The 18,429-nt window shown below is 40.1% G+C and overlaps 1 protein-coding gene across 1 annotated transcript; it reads right to left on the bottom strand.

Moving 5' to 3' along the window:
* Window positions 1-2,890: 2,890 nt before the first annotated feature.
* LOC119739725 lies at window positions 2,891-17,737 on the bottom strand. Its single transcript, XM_038214755.1, has 8 exons — window positions 17,555-17,737; window positions 13,825-14,784; window positions 9,450-9,625; window positions 6,006-8,994; window positions 5,520-5,691; window positions 4,809-4,965; window positions 4,062-4,179; window positions 2,891-3,551 (listed from the first exon to the last, which is right to left on the bottom strand). The coding sequence occupies exons 2-8, from the start codon at window positions 14,089-14,091 to the stop codon at window positions 3,399-3,401; spliced, it is 4,032 nt and encodes a 1,343-aa protein (XP_038070683.1). The 5' UTR covers window positions 14,092-14,784; window positions 17,555-17,737; the 3' UTR covers window positions 2,891-3,398.
* Between the last annotated feature and the right edge of the window lie 692 nt (window positions 17,738-18,429).

Here is an 18,429-nt window from a genome sequence, read left to right as displayed (position 1 = left end):
AGTTTTCAATAGTTTTTTTTTAACAAACATGGATGCGCCCAGCAGGCATCACTTTGTACATCGAGTCAGCACTCTTGTAATTTAGTATAGCTCTATGTCCTACACTAATTAAAATGCTAATTTATGTTAGACCACATACGCCCAAATTGTTTTACATGTACTAAGTGGAAATTACTCTTTAAATTTTGTTTTATTTACCCTCATACTACGTATCAAAAATATATGCGCATGTTTAGCAGGGCTAAAACATGTAAAGTTCTACCAGCACAATTTTAATAACCTAACCAAACCCTCATGCGCTTCTCTATTATGCAAATTTTAAATGCATTTTTCTTCTATTCTAAGGCCACGTACACTTTCCAAATCTAATAATCATATAATCGCTACAGGTTTTTAATTAACGGATATTGAAATAAATGTAGTTTATCCATTTCTTAAAAATCTGGAATTAAATCTATAACAATTCAGCATCATTAGGACTGCACGATTGAATTATCGACAACATTGGCGATCCATTTTGATGGGATTTGTAAATTCTGTCACCATTCCAAAGTGAACAGAACTTTCCATACCGCTATTTTTTCAATGGTCATTTCCAAGAATTATATGATAATGAAGGTAAACTATTGTGTAGTGTACTTCCATCACAGATTAACCTAGTTATATATTTAATCAATATCGAAGTCATCACACATAACGGGTTTGGAGAAAAATGTCACGTGTGCATAGCACTGATCATAACAATGATCAAATTATACATGCACGCACGTTTGTATAAGGTGTAAATATAGAATTTCTATTTGTCCTCTTTTGTTCATACTTAAACGTTTTTGCAACAGCTCCTATTGGTTTTGTACATGTTTTCTAATCGAGGATGTCCTTGATTTGACTCCTGTCCTCAATTAGAAAAGGATGTTTCACATGTGTGTCCTCCATTACACCATGTACATATGCTGCCAACCAATTTCTCCAAGTAAACAGGGACAGCCTTAACATTTTTTTGCCTCAAACCTTCCTGCATCCTCCAAAACCCTTCACTTTCTACATGTATCAGTGTTGTAGGACTCAAGTCTAGTATTCGGACTCGAGTCTGTCTCGAGTCGCAATTTCAGTGACTCGGACTCGACGTGAGCCACATCGACAAAAAAAATTCGGCATCGGACTTGAAGCAAATGACTCAAGACTCGGACTGGACCCAAGAGACTTGTGACTCGGACTCGACTCAAGTGACTCAACACTGCTTTTTAAGAACCAAATGATGCATAGTTTGTACTCTAAGACTGAGGCATCAAGACCAACATGGAGGAATAGCGGCTAATCTCTACCTACCTTAATTCTGCAAAACCCTCCTAGACCCTAAAAGTGGATTTTGAAAAATCTTTGAATTATTAGGGTTATTGCACCGACTTGGATTCCAAATGTTTTAATTCTCCCTTTCGCACATTCTTAAAACTGATGACTATATTCTCTGTATAGAAACTGCATTTTTTGCACATTTCCACAGCAACAACAACTTTTTTTATTTAAACTACAAAGCTATTTCCCTATTGAAATTATGCTCTCACCTACATTTAATAAATTGATTTTTTTTTTTTGCTTTAATATTTCAGACATATTTTCTAAACCTGCCCATACTCTGCAAATACTTCCAACATACCCAGAAAACTATTCAGAACATAAGAAAGCAATGGTTACTTTCAACATTGCTCATTTTCAAACACGCCGAACAATGCAATGGTACATGTATACAGAAAGTCATTTAGAGGGCACCCTTCTTAGTGGTTGCTACGAAGGGAGCCCTCAAGGGGCTTTTGGTGTCCAATCAACTATTTATATTGGACCTTCATTTGATTTGAACACTGGCAAGATCACAATTTCTACAAAATTCCCAAATATGATACCTACTAGAATGGATTGAAACATTGAAAAGATACAGCGTAAGAATATTTTGACATCCAACAAATGAAGACAATATAAATCTTCCTTTAAACCTCATCACAAACTCAACAGCAATCAACAATTAGTATGGTATTTATGATTTCTTCTAACACATTTACAAACATGTACAAAACGACCACATGAATTTTAAATGTACACTCTTTAAACAGATAACCCACAATACGCATAACAACAAGCAAAGTAAAGATTAATGTTGCCAAAACTATATTTTTTTAAGCTTTGGATACTTTTCAACACTATTTTGCTGATAGCGTTATACTGCTCCAGATGTTAGCAGTATACCTGTTGGTTTTGTCAGATCACAAATTCAACCAATTTCGGCAACGTGAAGTGAACTCATTAACTAAAACGTATTTGCATTTCCCACAAGGTAACACAAAGTACGCACCGACAGCTAATGATTAACCTTTTTTTATGCTTTGTGTACTTAACTACATTGGGTGAAAAAATAGGATTGCAAAATGCTAAATTTCTCACTGCTAAAAGGATTTTAATAGTAGTTTAATTAGTCTGCAAGTTGCAAACTGCAAACTACAATTATGCAGCACTGCATTTAACATTGCAAGATGCAACTCTGATACAATCAAAACTTTCTCTATAATTTTACATTTGTTTTATTTTTTTACAGATAGCACACATAAAGGATTTCTAGTCTTCAAGCACCAGCTCTCACTCTGGTAACTTGAGTACGGATAAGAATTCCAGAAAACACAGAAACAAAAATCGTAGACAACAACACTAGCCTATTGTACAAATCTTACACTGACCTACCACTAATCTTATCCCCCACCCTAAAGCCCGGTTCATACTCGGCACGAAAGCGAAAGCGAAAGCGAACGCGAAATTGTAACGTCATTAAAAATTGAATATATTTCAGCTCGGCAAATTTCGCAGCGAACGTGCCATGATGCCAAAATCGCTTCGCATTCGCGTGAAGTATGAACTGGGCTTAATACTGACACACTTTGGTTGTAGCCACCACCCCACCCAAGCGCGCTAGGGACCTCGCTTTGAGACAATGTTTTGAGAAGTGTGCATTTCCTTTGTAAGATTTTGTTAAAAGGATCCCAGCATCAGTGTTTCTTGACAGCTACTCAATCATGAGTCAAGTCACACGTAACCGGGAGTATCAGAGTATCAGAGTTCATGGACTAGCTTGTCACTTGACCTGACCCAAGTATACAGACGTGCCAAAGCCATGTATTGTTCCATAAGGAATTTAAATGACAATAGAACTTGACCTGCGACTGCCTCGATAAAAAGGTCATCGAGAGCATGCTGATTGGTCAGACTTCAATTCTGCAAACATTCTATTGAAGTCTACCGGAAAACTTTGCACAAGCAAGAACCATTCTCCTAATTCCTATTCACAAAAACAAAACGGATACAAAAATTAGGGGGGGAAAAAAACTACAAAAGTTCTAAACGGGAGGCCAACGTCACCTGGGTTTTGGGCGGATACTAATTGGAAGAGACCTAGCGTGACTGGGGCTGGAATCCGATGGAACCCGGCCCAACTTAGTAGACATGCGACTCCTTCTAGAAAAGGGTATAGCGCCCTCGGGAGTCTGAACTGTAGATGCAGCATTCACCTGAAGTATTGCAAAAACAAAAAGAGAGAGTTTGACTAATAATAATTATCTCTAATTCATATTTTGTGGGAAGAGAGTTGCACACCACAATTGACTGGGGAAGGAATAAACTGTGCCTTTTTATCTATTCATTCAGGTGAAGGGAATTCTACATTCCTCCTCTGCTTTCAGTACTTCTTCTTACTGTTTGTAGCACTTCAATCAGGTATTCTGTTGACAAGTTATGGCTGTTTATAGGTTGTATTTATCGACATGTAAAATAGTGAGGAAAAGTCCTTTAAAATTTTGGAGTTTTGTAGCCGTGAAAATGAAAGACTTTATTTCAAGATTTGTATATTATTTCTTTACAACATGTGTAGTAGACATACTAAAGATTACAAACACCAATAAATCTGAATATCGAATTTGGTTGGTAGCATTTTCCTCTACTATGGCCTGTGCCCAGTTCTGCCTCATTTTGTCAGAATGCCTGACATATAACCTTCATGTTTTCCTGACCAAGCTTGTTACCTGTGTATGAGTCTGCCATAGTTCTCCTTCATCCTCTCCGTTTCTCTTCCTTCTTGAGGCTTCTGCCTGGCCAGACTTGGAGCTTGGAGAAATCTTGCTCTCTGATATATGCACCTCACTGTATAAGAACCAGTAGACAAGACTTAAGGATACAAAGCTATGGGATCAGGGGCAGTGGGACAGATCTAAAGGTGGAGGGGAATGGGCTTGCAAAAATGTTATCTCTGAAGTGGGGGAATCTCAGTGACAAAGACTGGCCAAGATTTTTTTCCGACTGTTAAAATCTTCAAAATGAGTCGAGCCATAAAAAGTAGCCTCCTTAGTTTGAGTAGAGCTGAAACACTGAACAGATCTTTGAGTTCTATTCTCCGAAGACGCCTGAGTTAGAATCAAGTCATCACAAGTCATCAAAGTCAATCACAAGCCAATCACAAGTCACCACAAGTCACAAGTCAATCACAAATCAATCACACGTCATCACAAGTCAATCACAAGTCATCCCAAGTCATCACAAGTCAATCACAAACCAACCACATGTCAATCACAAGCCAATCAATCATCACAAGTCATCACAAGTCATCGCAAGTCAATCACAAATCTTCCATTCTCAAGTCACAAGCTATTTAAAATGAATCCTGACAGAGGCATTCCTCTGCCACTGCTCATCCCTTCTTTAATACTTCTTTAAGGACTTGAGATTGACTCGTTTACAACTCTGCAAGACATAACAACCTAATGACGATTTACCTGGGATATCCATGCATGAATGGGCATTCCTCTCCCTTCAGACATTGTCCTTCCTCCCAGAACCGACATGTAATGCTGCTGACATCATGAGCAAAGGGACAGTCTGCACGACGACACTTCCCTTCCAAGAAGAAACTACATGGCTTCTTCTGAATACCTACAAAATAATTTGCAGAAAACGAAATTTACTATACATCCAAGAGGTTAAAAAAGAGTGAATGGAAATAAAATTCACAGCAAGATAAGAACAATATACTGGCGATAATAAGGAAATGTAAAGATTGTATCAGTCAATAACATTTCACAAAATGGAGGAAGTGACCCTCCGTCAGCAAGTCGGAACTTTTAATATTGTTTTTTCTTTTTGGCCCTCAATCAACGTTAAGAATGGACTCAATATTGGGGTTTTCCCTTCACCGACGCATTTTTAAAAGAACTGCATTCTCAATGCTGCCCGAGTGCTTGAAAGAAAATAATTCCCAAAACTTGAAAGGCACATGTGCATGCTAGCATATGCACACATCTAAACAACTCAACCTCCAAGCTGTCCAGACTTTGTGGCTGATTCATATCTGATGTAACAGTAGGTCTAACAGCTGAAACCTTCAGATAGATGTAAGTTTTAAATGTTGTACCCGAACACAATGTTCGTAAACTTTTACTCGAGAGAAACCTGAAAGAAATGAGTGATCACTAGAAGCAAGTTCTTACCCATTTTCCGTCTGTGTTTCCTCCAAGGTGGTCTGCCTTGCTTAGCATCACCGGCTGCTTCCCCCAGCCACATCTCCTCCAGCTCTGAGGAGTATAACGGCTTAACCATCCCGCCTCCTACATCAGAAAACCCTTCCCCCTTCAGGAAGGCTTCGTCTTCAAACGCAAACATCTATGGACAAAATAATTAAAACTTATTTCAAAATGGCCCTTTAGTAAATTTTGAACATGATTTTTTTTCATAACAACTTCCTCTCCTTTAACTCTCCCAGGTTTCATCAAGTTGAAAGCAGGGAATGAAATGGTGCTTTTACGCAACCATCGGTAACTTAGAGAGTCAGCTTGGCTACATACAATGTATTTAAAAAGTGGCCTGAAGAGCCCTATTCAAGTGCAGCTAAAATGAGAGGGTTAGACAAAGAATGGATAGAAAAGGAAAACTAAGAAAAATGGCTTCAAGCAGAAAGATAAGCATTGAGTATTTACCTGGTTTTCATAATCCAGATGCATTATGGGATCCAGTTCGGCCCCATGTTGAGTTTGCATATTATGGCCCCCGCCACTTTCCATCCATTGTAAGTTGTCGTACTTTGCTGGATGTCCGCTTAGACCTTTGACCCGTGTTCCATTGTCATGGTGATAATCCTTTCCAATCCTACTTGGACTGTTGGAAGGAAAGCCAGTTGGACCTGTTGCAAGAGGGTGGGACCTTGGCCACTGATCTGCAGTAGGTGACTTACGAGGGGCACTTCCGACGACTTTACTGATGGTCAGCTCATCAAGACTACCTGGATGAGGTGAGTCCAAGACTCGGGATGCAGCAGCACCTTCATCGCCGGATGAATCATCAGGAGATATGGTCTCATGGATGGGGCGGAAATGAGTCTTGGGAGAGATCAGTAGCTCATCCATGGCAAGACTGGCATCGCCTAGATCGACCTTCTGACGAAGTGGACTGGAACCACCTACCGCTAGATCGAAGGGACGCTTACCCTTCCGTATAGCCTCTGGTTTGCTGATTGTGGGTACGATGCCTGTCAAGCTGAGCGATCCCTGACTCTTCTCTGAGCACAGATCATCCCCCAAGCCAGCGGCACTGCCTTCCTGAGGAGGTGTCAACCAGGATGGAGTGAGCTCCTGCGAGCTGCCATCAGTTGGGAGGCTATACTTCAGAGAATCACTCCATTCATCATCTTTGGCATCTAGCTTGCACATCATCATTTTCTTATTGCACTCTTTCGTTTCCTCCATTTCTCCAACATCTTTTAAAGCTTCTTCAAGGAGCTCTGCCTCTGACACCATTTCATCTGTTTCTGTACCGGCTGCGCTGACAGGACTCAGGCTTCCATCCAGATCACTGACACTCCTGGCAAACTCAAAGCGAGAGGAGCTTCTTGAGCAGATGAAGACAGGACTATCCATGAGACTATCCTCAATCAGACTCTGTTCATCCTGCTGAGAAGACTCCAGGGTCTGCTCTGGAGTTATAGTACCTCTCTTACCCGATGCATCACTTAATCTGCTCTCAGATTTCCAGCCAATTGATCCAGACTCTGGGCTGATCAACTCCTTCATTGAAGTCACCAAAGCAGACACCTCTTGAACAGCGGCTGGATTCCACAGATCCCGCAAGCTGCCACTTTCGCAGGGACTTGTGCTGCAGCTGTTGTAGTGACTGTTGTTCTGACTGCTGTACGGGCTGCCGTACACACCACCCTCAATGAAAGAACTTTTGCGTCTTCTCAGCACTCCATCTCTGGCAAAGGAGCCGTCCTCCCAGCGAACTATCTTTGGCAGATGGGAATATCGTGGCTGAGTATCGTAGGTTGACCAAAGAGCGCTATTGATGTCAAATGGTTGGGCATCAGCAGCTGTAGGTGTTGAATCATCCAGATGACAAGCAGACTTGATACCTTTTGCCAGAGAGTCTTGCTCACTTTCAGAGTAGAATGGGCTTCCAGGGTCACTGCAGGATAGCACACTGTTTGGACTTGGCAGTGGAGCTTCTGGACCAAATGACTCCCCAGAGAACGGGAAATTGCCTGGCAGAAACTGATTAATCATAGCAGAGGTGGTAGGACACTGATGGTGACTGTGTGTTGGACAACAGATACGAAGGAGAGACTCCTCTTCCCGGAGGGAACCAACCGCAGACCTTATTACCTTGTCATGATCCACCGTTACCCTCAAGGCTTCAGGTAAATCCTGGACATCACCGATTTTTGAAGGATCTTGCTGTGTTTGCTCAAAACTTTGCTCCATACCATACCCCTGTTGATTGGGCCAGCCAGACGCATTCATCTTCAGTGGAGATCTTTCCCATGGCTCCTTGGCATGTGGAAGCTCTTGATTCCAGATGCAGGAAAGAGGATAATCAGCTACCCTCAAGTCAGCGGCATGGCCTTCTAGATGCTCTTGGCTTGATGAAGCCGATGATGTCAGCGTATTGTGGGCCATATACTCCCCATCTGTATTTTTTCCAGACTGATCCTGTCGCATGCTGAGACTGGCTTGGCTGTCCACAACTAGCAATGGCATGGCCTGAAGAGCGGATGCGTTTCTCCCTTGACAAGGGTACAAATCAGGTTTACTGCAATCAAGCAAAGACAAGAGGTCTGGCTTATCTCCATGTCTTCCCCTCTCTGCCGAATCTCCTTCCAAGAGGCTTTGAACAGCAGTGACCAGCTGAGGTACTTGTGGACTATAACTGCCTTCAAAACCCTCTTGGGTTGATAATGGACCTTCGCCAGACTGAATCTCACCAGAATTATGCTGATCGTCTTCAAATATGTCACGGCAGAGGCTCTCTGCCAGCGAGTTGACAGCTTCTTCCAAGCTGATATCACTGGCTGGCGTCTTGACATAGGGGCTGCTGGATCCTGATCTGTAGACCGTCTGTAGCTTACTCAGGTTCCACCCCTGCTCCAGGACGGGAACCACCGGCTCTGTATACCAGCTTATCTCATTCTCATCAACTATAACATCTTCCGCCAACTCCACAAACTCTGGACTCTGGCTTGGACTGACGTTCAAGACCTCTTGAGTCTGTTCTTTCATCTCCCAGGCATGCGGCTGCTGCAGACTCTTGGCCCGAATCGTCACAGCGCCAAGCCTCTCTCCAACTCTTCCCATCTTCTCCCCGTTCCTTGTAGTGGGAGGCTTGCCCTCGGCCTGCTTCCTCCCATAACCCTTCTTGGACTGATACTTTGGGACAACGAACATCAGGTTATCGTCTTGATGGCTCATGCTGTTTGGTAGGCTCTTGGCTCGCTGATGCTTTCTGGCGGGGGACTTGCTCCTTCTTGAAGTGGAAGCAGAGACACTCTTCACTACTTTTCGGTCTCGCTTACCCATTCCTTGCTGACCATCAAGTGGTGGAGATTTTTTACTGGGACCCCAGGCACCGTGAGGTTGAGAATCAGACATCATGATTGTGTTAGTCTTGTCACTAAGGGCTGGGAAAGCTTGGTAATACCTGAATGCAAACATGAAAGAAAAAAACAATAAAAGTTAATTTTTGTACACTATGATTGTAAAAACCAAAAAGATTTAATAAATGTATAGGCATAATAACAAGTTAAAGAATGTATTGCATTTTTGATAGATTGTACAAATTACAGATTTGCAAAACAAACGTATCCTGCAAGTCCACTGGATGAAGTTTATGGGATGTGTGATTATTTAAATTCCGATAAAATAAAAATTAGAAGCTATAACAGAGGGATTTTGAATATTTGAATAATATATTGAATGAATAAGAACAGATAATTAAAGTCTCTTAATTTGCAAACAAACAATTTTATACAACATACATGCTGTTTTGCTTTTTATTTTCAAGTACAAATGAGAGTATTGGATTCTAATATCTTTCTTACAAACACAAAAAAACTCCCAGCAATATTTTTTCATTTTAATATTTGTTCTCCTCACTTTGCAGCTTGAGAGGCAGGGTTCTCATGGCGTTCTGCCTTTGTTCCCGGCTTCAAAGGTGAGCTTGTCTCCTCATCACTGGTACCCGCTCCATCCTTGGTCCCTCTGTCCCGTTCCTCCTTGACTCGCTTCAGTTTAACACACAATTCCTCCACTAGACTCTCAATGCCACAATCCTAATCAAAAAAATATAAATTCGGAGGACACTTTTACAATAAAAAAGGGAGTCAAATCTTGAGAACTTCGGCAGCGCCACCCATGTGCATTAGCTTGAATACAGCATGTGTGCAATTATGAACCGGCCATAATAACCCTAACCGCCTAGGCCCTTTTGGCTAGGATCCATCCTCAACCTTTCAAAATCCTTCAATTGCTACCATCTAAATATGTACATCCTCAATCCTTCAAAATCATCCGTTAGGCCTATTTCTTGCATTTGTTCAGTGAAGGGGTGACCACCTCCACGACCCTTCAAAGTCATCCAACAATCACTGTAATATAATGAGGAATTGCCCATGATATCCAGAAGCAGTGCGGATGATATCTAGTATAATCTTGGCATAATTTATGTGTGGCTAAGCATAAACAACACAAGGTGCACCTTAAATACCTTGACACAATGCACCTTCTAAAATCAAATGGCAAACAACCTCAATCCTCCAAAATCCTCCAAAACTGCCTGGTTGATTTTGGAGGATTGAGGAAGGCTAGGGTTAAAAATGCAGTCTTCTGTGCAAGATCCATGCACTTCTTGCAAGTTCTTTTTATGCATGGTCTCAAGTCACACAAAAATGATCCAAAAACATGCCCAGGACATTACAGCATATTACCGATTTGCAACAACTCGCCATGTCTGCTCCGGGTACAAGGTCTCTGTCCATTGCCACAGAAATGAAGAGCGAAATTAAGATTCCCTACTGAGGGCTGTGTAAACCTCTTCCGAGAAACATTCAGTTTCCATGGAGATAGGAGCACATTCGATTAGGCACAGAACTCTACATTTGATGAATTTTGCATGAAGATCATCATCCTCATGTTACCCGACACATTGCTCCCAACAAAAGTCCACTCCTTGAAGCAACACATACAGCTAAGCCCATCACATTATGTTGAACCAAAACTTAACATCCTGGAAATTTAATACAACGCATGTGCTGGAAATATATCTCCTTTGACTGCATCCTTCAGTAAGTTGAAAAGTAACTGATTCATGTGCAGCTAGGCATCAGTCTTGCACAAAATGGAAGATAGACTCCATAAAGATAGCGTAGCACTACTTTCACAAAGACGTGTAGTAAACTGGCGTGTCATCACACCAAGAAGTGTTGGTCTATCTGAATGTCAACTCGGGTATCGATGACGAGACTTAAAGAAATGCGTCCAAAACAACCGAGCAAATCCAATTTATCCTCAACAATAAAACAACTGCGCCATGATGGCTTGTTGCGTCTGTGCTGCGCCATAAGACTCAAGTTCACTGCAACAGTCTTTACTCCGTGGCCGTCCTCCCCGCATCGTTGGAGTGACTTGTCTGGAATCCCAAGAATGCTGCATCCCAGAGAGGATAGAGTCTTGGAGGAAGATGCTGGCTAGACTGGCTCAACAGTCCTTCCAGTATTCACAAGGATGCCAACTGAAGACACGAAGGACCATTTTTTGACAGGAATCTTTTTTGAATTCTCTGCTCTGCAATGTATGCAGGAAACATTCTTTGCACTGTAACTTTCTTTTTTTAAAAGAAACTGCAATTTTTCTGGAGAATGTAATAAGGACGGGGTCCCATTTTTTCTAATTTTAGAAATCTCGCACAATTCACTGAAAACTCCGGATGGAATTTGATGGATATGGGAATGGTACATTAACTGTCTTTATTAGTTGTGCCTTTGTTTTGGCAACTCGATTAAAACACCCTTGACCTAATGACAGGGGTCTGCCTAGCTTTTCAAAGAACAAAGTTCATTGCCAGTGATGTTGATAATATTGATATCAAACTTGATTGAGTACACTCGATTATTTTGTTTGTTGAAAAACTCCACGAACATGTACATGTACATACCGATATGTAATATCGACAAAGTTGTGTGCATGAACATGCACTTGTATTTGACAAAATTGTCATGAATGTACATGTACAATGTATGTTCATTGTAAATTTCCCTTTTGATATCAATATAGGTGCAGAAGAAGTTGGCATTTCTTCCGAAGTTATTAACTTTTACTCACATACACGTAGATATTTATCTGTCAGAAAAAAAACCTGAAAATAGAATGTGTTTTCTGACGTTGCAGGTGTAGAATTTTTATTGGATAAATATTAAAAAACCTTTTAAAACTTATAAAATTAACAAATAAAGAAGTCGGATTCTAGCAAGACTAAAAGCCAGTCAGGGTTGGAGGTTCAACAAAAAAAAGAGAAAATAGAGACACAACCTCATGACCAAAGAAAACCCAAACAAACAAACAAACCCAACAAAAATGAAAAACATCAATGAAAAAAATGGAGGCATCCTTTGTCTCAGTTGACTCTTTATATTGTATTCCATTTGTTCTGATACACTGTACGCAGTGATTCCCAAAATCAAGTTTCCATTTTGTCAGCTGTAAAAAGCACACTCATGACCAACATTATTGGTCCACTCCCATAATACACACATACAGTACAGTACATACATCAGGTTTAATGCCCTTGCTTTATGGTAGATGTGTGCTGAATGTATATGAGGAAAGTCTAATTTTTACATAATGACCAATTCTCAAACCCCACTGTAATACGTCCTTGTCACATGTCTACATGTACATGTAGGTGAACTGATTATCCACATACTCCTACTCTTCACACAAGAAATACATCTGTACATTGTACAGAACTATCGGTATGCCCACAGCCTCTGCATCACGCTGAACATGTACAAACGTAGCCTTGCCAACTCTGCCTATATTTGGGAGATAATTTATCAAGGGCAGTACATACATTTGTACACTGACCACATACTAATAAATACATGTAACAATCGTTAGTGCCTTAAAAGTATGTTTATATGGGAGGGGGTGTTAGATTCAGGAATATGAAAAATCCACAAAATAATCCACAGGGTGTTCAATGGGTTGTTAATAGAACCTCTTAAAATACCAATGTTTTCTGCTCTATACATACATTTAGCAAAGCTAAAAAGACCTTTATGGTAAAACCTAAACAAATTCCAGATTTCATATGAGGTTCTTTAAAAATACTGAACATGAAATCGGAAAAAGATTCTGAGGAAAATCTTGAAATAAGAAAAAAATCCTGACAAAATCTTACCCTTGATGTATACTTCATGTCTGATTCTCTAGCACTCGAATATGTACATTGTATCATAGTATGTAACTTTAATTTAAAGCAGATTATTAAAACTGTACGTGTACATGTATGTGCTGTGGAATACACATTCACAGTAAAAAAAAGGTGCAGTCCTAAATTATGTGCATGTTATTAATTGATATCTTTGGTTGACCATGGAGGAAGGAATAGACTCATGCAGGGAGATTCAAGGATACATGTACATTGTACATGTATCGTATATTTAATGAATCATGTATTTTAATAGCCATCTAGTACAATGCTAGTCTACTGGGGGTTCAAGGTAATTGTGTCCATGTGATACATACATGTAATGAAGATCAGCACAGTTCATGTACATGTACATGTACATGTACATGTACATGTTCATGTGCCTGTGTACATGTACAGTACTACATTTTGATTTTTTTTTTTAGGGATAGGCCTGTTTAACTTTAAGATTATTTGCATTTATGCCAAAAGCAACCAACCAAATTCTTATCAAAAAGCATACTTGGTTTGAAAGATCGCAAAAAGAACATCTTGTGAAATTATTTTATTTCGTTTGCTGTCCCTTACATGTATATTAGAAATCAAGAAATGTACAGGGGCTTTCAAATGATAGTCAATTGACCGATTTCTGGAAAGACCGAGTGCTATGGACGAAAATTGTGTTTCGTGATCAAAAGGTTGTGCGTGGTATTTCACTGTTTTCTTGTCACCAAGCTCAAACTTCAACAGGTTAGGTCTTGAACATTCAAAATAAATGGTTTAAAAAAGAAGAGAATAAAAAAGGAAAAGCAAATTGAACAAGGTCCATAATGGACATTTTGCGAGGTACTACAAAACGAACTTGCCTGATCAATTTTTAGCTCAAATATCTAAAGTGACAATTCCCTGATTAACTTAGAATGTACCGACAGTACAAAATTTGGCTGATCAATTCACTGTTATGGGAAAAAATATAGTACGTGTACATGTATGTTGTCCAACCTTAATTTTTGTTCTCTGAATTAATACAATTTTCTCGATATTACAGTGAATTACAAATCTTACCTTATCAGTCACAGCTTGCAGGCATTCCAAGACGGCATATTTCTTCCAATCCTCGGCGGTCCATGACTTGCGAAACTTCCTGGGATGAACTCTGCCCTTGGTTGACCTGACCTCCTTCTGCGGATGGAAGGGGTCAAACTCCGCGTCAGGCTCGAAGTGGTCCTGCTGGAGAATGCTGAGGATGTACCGCGTGTAGATGACGGCGTCGATGCCTCGTAGTTCCAACTCCTGGCCCAGCCAAGACTGGAGAGCCGGAAGTGTTATCATGCTCAGATGGTTAGGAGGGGCGGGGCTTGGGTAAAACGGGGGTGGTGGGAGAGCTGAGATTACTGAGCCTGGGATGGACTCACAGGAAGGTGATAGTAGCCATGATGATTAGAAGGTGCAGTCGTAGCCGCAAGCTGCAGCCGGACAATCTCGGGAAGACCCTTGAGTATTGGCCCCGCCCAGGTGGGGGTTCTCGGCGGTGACTGTAGTAGCTTCCCACAGTCGTCTGGGAGCAATCTTGGAAATATGATAAACAGGAGCCATTTTGGCAAAAAAAGGCTGAAGAGTCCAATTATGTCTGTCCAATTACCCCATTGTTAACGCTGTTCCGTTGCACTGTATGTGCCACACGCTTCATTAACAAAAACTTGTACACCTACATGAGTTCTGTTGTCACCTTTCTTTGGAAAGGTGACATTTACATCAATGTTTCTGGTCGATTTGGGCCAGTGGTAGGATGTTCAGCTTGTCTTAAGTCCCGTGCCAGGTTAGTCTTGGCACAGAATTCAGTCCTCAAGGGAAAACCTGCACAGGAAATCAGGGCCCGATAATGCTGACTCAGAGCAGCCGCAAGAAAATTGATGGCTCGACGAACAACTACGCTGACTTCACGAGTCCACCTCCCAGCTCACTGCTTCAGTGCAACCCACGACTCCAATGGAACAGCTCCAGGTGCATGGAATTATCCTACACCTGTAGACGAACAAAACACAAGGAATATTGATCACTCTAACATTCAACCTTAGGTCTGCAAAACATCACATGAACGTTATACGCTGTCACATCATGTGAATTATATTTTAAACCACATCCCAGCTCTGCAAAGGGTGGTGTGATTTTAATTTCTGCTTGACATTTCAACCAATGTGCACCGAGAGTCTGGGAGAATTCCTTTCACCCGAACTGTTAATTTATGCGTGGGAGTAGGATAAAGTTCACAGGTGGAACCCAAATCCCAAATGTAACTTTCCATTCTGCTACACTGGTTTTTAACTCTAACCGCCCAGGCCCGTTTGGCTAGGAACAATCATCAATCCTCCAAAATCCTCCAAAACTGCTTGGTTGATTTTGGAGAATTGAGGGTTAGGGTTAACACAATATCTGCATTCACAAGAAACGCACATTAACCCGTATCCCACCCAGATTCTTTAGAATCAACCAGGTGTAGAATTATTAGGAAAGGTACGTAATGCCCAGTCACTGTTACCTACATGTAACATGGGATGCATTTCCTTAATTACTTAAAACCCCATGAAGGTCTACTGACTTTCTACAACGTAAATGGTGGAGGATTTCGGAGGATTGGAATATTCCAAGCAAAAATACCTAGATAGCTGGGGTTGCATGTAGGCCCACAATAACATGACTTCACAAATTCGGAAAAAAATGAACGGACAACAAATCTTCAGTTTGTATGCTTATTTAACATCTACACCATGAAAAACTAGGTAAATCAAAGAAACACATTTGTCTTTTAAAAAGATAGTTTCATACAAAATTATTCACACAATTTAAAAAATATGTTTTATACCACATTAAATCAAAAGATGTATGTATGTATATGAAAGATTAAAATCTGAAATTAAGCACAACCCTAAAAGTAAAATCATGCGTTGTACAATGTACTAACTCTATTGATCAACAAACATAATAAAGTTCAGGGTAGCTCTGCCTTAATACATGTAGCTAGTAGAATACTGTTCCTACGCATGCTTAGTACATGTACGTGTTCGTGTACGCGAGTTATGTACATGTACATGTACATGTATGTACATTCTCCATGTACATGCATGTACATGTAAAGGCCATGCGTCTGTGTGTTTAACTACAGGATATCCTGCTTCCTAGATCAATGGTGCCCAAGCTTTGATTTACTTCCCTTGCTAATTGCCTTCTTACATGTAACTTAGTTACGTGTTGTGGTGCAAAAAAACAAAGTCAAACAGATCCATGGCAAACCACACAAAAATGCACTTTTTAAAGATGGTTAGAAAAACGAAGTAACATATTTTTTCTCTTCAATTTTTTTCTTTTTTTTTTCTTAAATATTATTAAGTGAGCGAATCAAATGTTTTTTTGGCTTCCTCAAACAATCTTCCCATCCTCTATTTTCAAAATTTGTAACAAAAATTAACAGTATTTTGAAAGAAATTTGTAATTTTGAATATCTTGCTTTTTTTTCTCTTAGTTCAAAACCCTGCCCTATTTCCAAGACATTCCTACACAATAACATAAAATAGCTTTTTGTTATAAATCTCTACAGGAATAATGTCTTAAAGTAACTACAATGTTATTTATTATTCCACCATCATGCCTGTTCACTAAGGGTTCCCACTTCCCAGCACCTCATGAAAACAAAATTCCCTGGATTTTCCCAGATAATTCCCCGGGAAATTTCCAAATTCCCTGAAAAAAATATAGCACAGCTAAACAGGAATGAATTCCACACTAGGACGTTAGTTATCTGCCAGTTAAACACATTAAGGCTGTAATGATATATCAATACACATCCGTATCGCGATATTTTGATACAATATATCGATATGAATGTTAAAAAAAATGTTACAAAACGACTCACACAACTGCGCCAGAATTCACCGAAAAGAAGTACCATGTACCTAAAGTGGCATTGTGCCGAAAATAACGTGCAGCTGGCCACACAAACACAACTCAGACCGTCCTGATCCAAGCGCTGCACCATGCACGTACATACGTTATGCGTAAATATATTCGGTAACAAGTGCTTACATGTCATGCATGTACATGTTAATTGCCCAAGTGTAGCCTTTATTTACGGAAGTAGTCCAGTAACTAGGCCACATTTATGGGCCTACCCTATGTAGTATGTTGATGCCTGTGACAAATTTTAGTCTGGCTCCATGCCAACATTATCGTTGTAACATCATATTCACAAGATGGGCATGATGGGAATCAGACCATTTTACAATTTCGGATTTTATTTCCTTTAAATCCTCCAGAGCCACAAAAAATCTGAAAAAGAAAATGTAATACTCTACAATAAAATGTTTGAGACATGTTAAAATAATAAAAGAAGAATATTCTTGGGGGATGGGGAAAAAAACCTTAAATATTTTGCCAGCAGGGATCGAACCCGAGTCTTCCTGCACATGAGATCCGTATCCCGTTGCTTATCCACTACCTGACTACCCACTAGGCCACAAGTGCTACACAACCGTTGGTGGTAATTTAATATATATCTTATAATTCAGCCCTATCTTAGAGAGTACAGCGCCCTCTGTTGATAGGGATTGCCGCCGGCAATATATCCACAATCTTTCTTAAATTATTTCGGCAAGCCAAAAATGCAAGCAACCGCCAACATGAACCTAAAAATAAAATAAAAGCAATTTGATTTAAATTGTCCAGCAAATCAGCAAGTAAATATACACAAAATAAGGAAAAAACATTAAACAGCGCATATTATTATTCATCATGTTCATACCTGAATGATAAAATCCGCGTAAAAAGGGTTTTACCGTTTAAAAAGCAGAAAACAGATTCTCTTCAAAACACCAAATCGGAAACGAAACGATGTCATCATTAAAATTAGTCAGGTTCCATGCAAGACACATCGTTCCTAGATCCATATGTGGCGACAGGGATCAATTCGTAAAAATTCGCCGGCAGGGCCCGCGTACGCGCCCTCTTCGGCAGGCTCTTAGCGCGCTACGCGCACTTTTTAACATCCATAAACTTGTCCTAGTCGTTCGGCGTATAATTTACAGGAAATTGAGGGGCGGGGCAAATGCATCCTCGCTAGCCAAGTTTGCAAAACTGGACTAGGATGGGCAAATGTGAAATCGGAAGTTTTGAAGGTCATTTTTTTTATCGGCCTCGAATACTTCAAATTTCCTTCAGATAGAATTTCCGATCATTCTTGTAAAGGGGAAAGAAATGATGCAGTGCCCGGCGTCCATGCATATCTCAAAAAAATAATCATAACAACGTATACATGCGCATGCCTTATTGTTTTATGAAGTTTTTATTGCATAACGAGGAGTCAAAGTTTCAATGCATGGGACATTCCCAATGATTTTGGCCTCAGCAACAAAATTTACGAAAGCCCATTAGCGCCACTGCAAGTATATATGTTGCGGATTATTTAATTCGTTATTACGGATTATTAATTCGTTATTACGGATTACTAATTCGTTATTACGGATTATTAATTCGTTATTACGAATTATTTAATTCGTTATTACGGATTACTAATTCGTTATAACGGATTATTTAATTCGTTATTACGGATTATTAATTCGTTATTACGGATTACTAATTCGTTATAACGGATTATTAATTCGTTATTACGGATTATTT

Source organism: Patiria miniata, unplaced genomic scaffold (genome assembly GCF_015706575.1).
Source record: "Patiria miniata isolate m_02_andy unplaced genomic scaffold, ASM1570657v1 HiC_scaffold_4, whole genome shotgun sequence".
Lineage (NCBI taxonomy): Eukaryota > Metazoa > Echinodermata > Asteroidea > Valvatida > Asterinidae > Patiria > Patiria miniata.
Note: the sequence above shows the minus strand (reverse complement) of the source record. Positions and strands in the feature narration are given on the sequence as shown.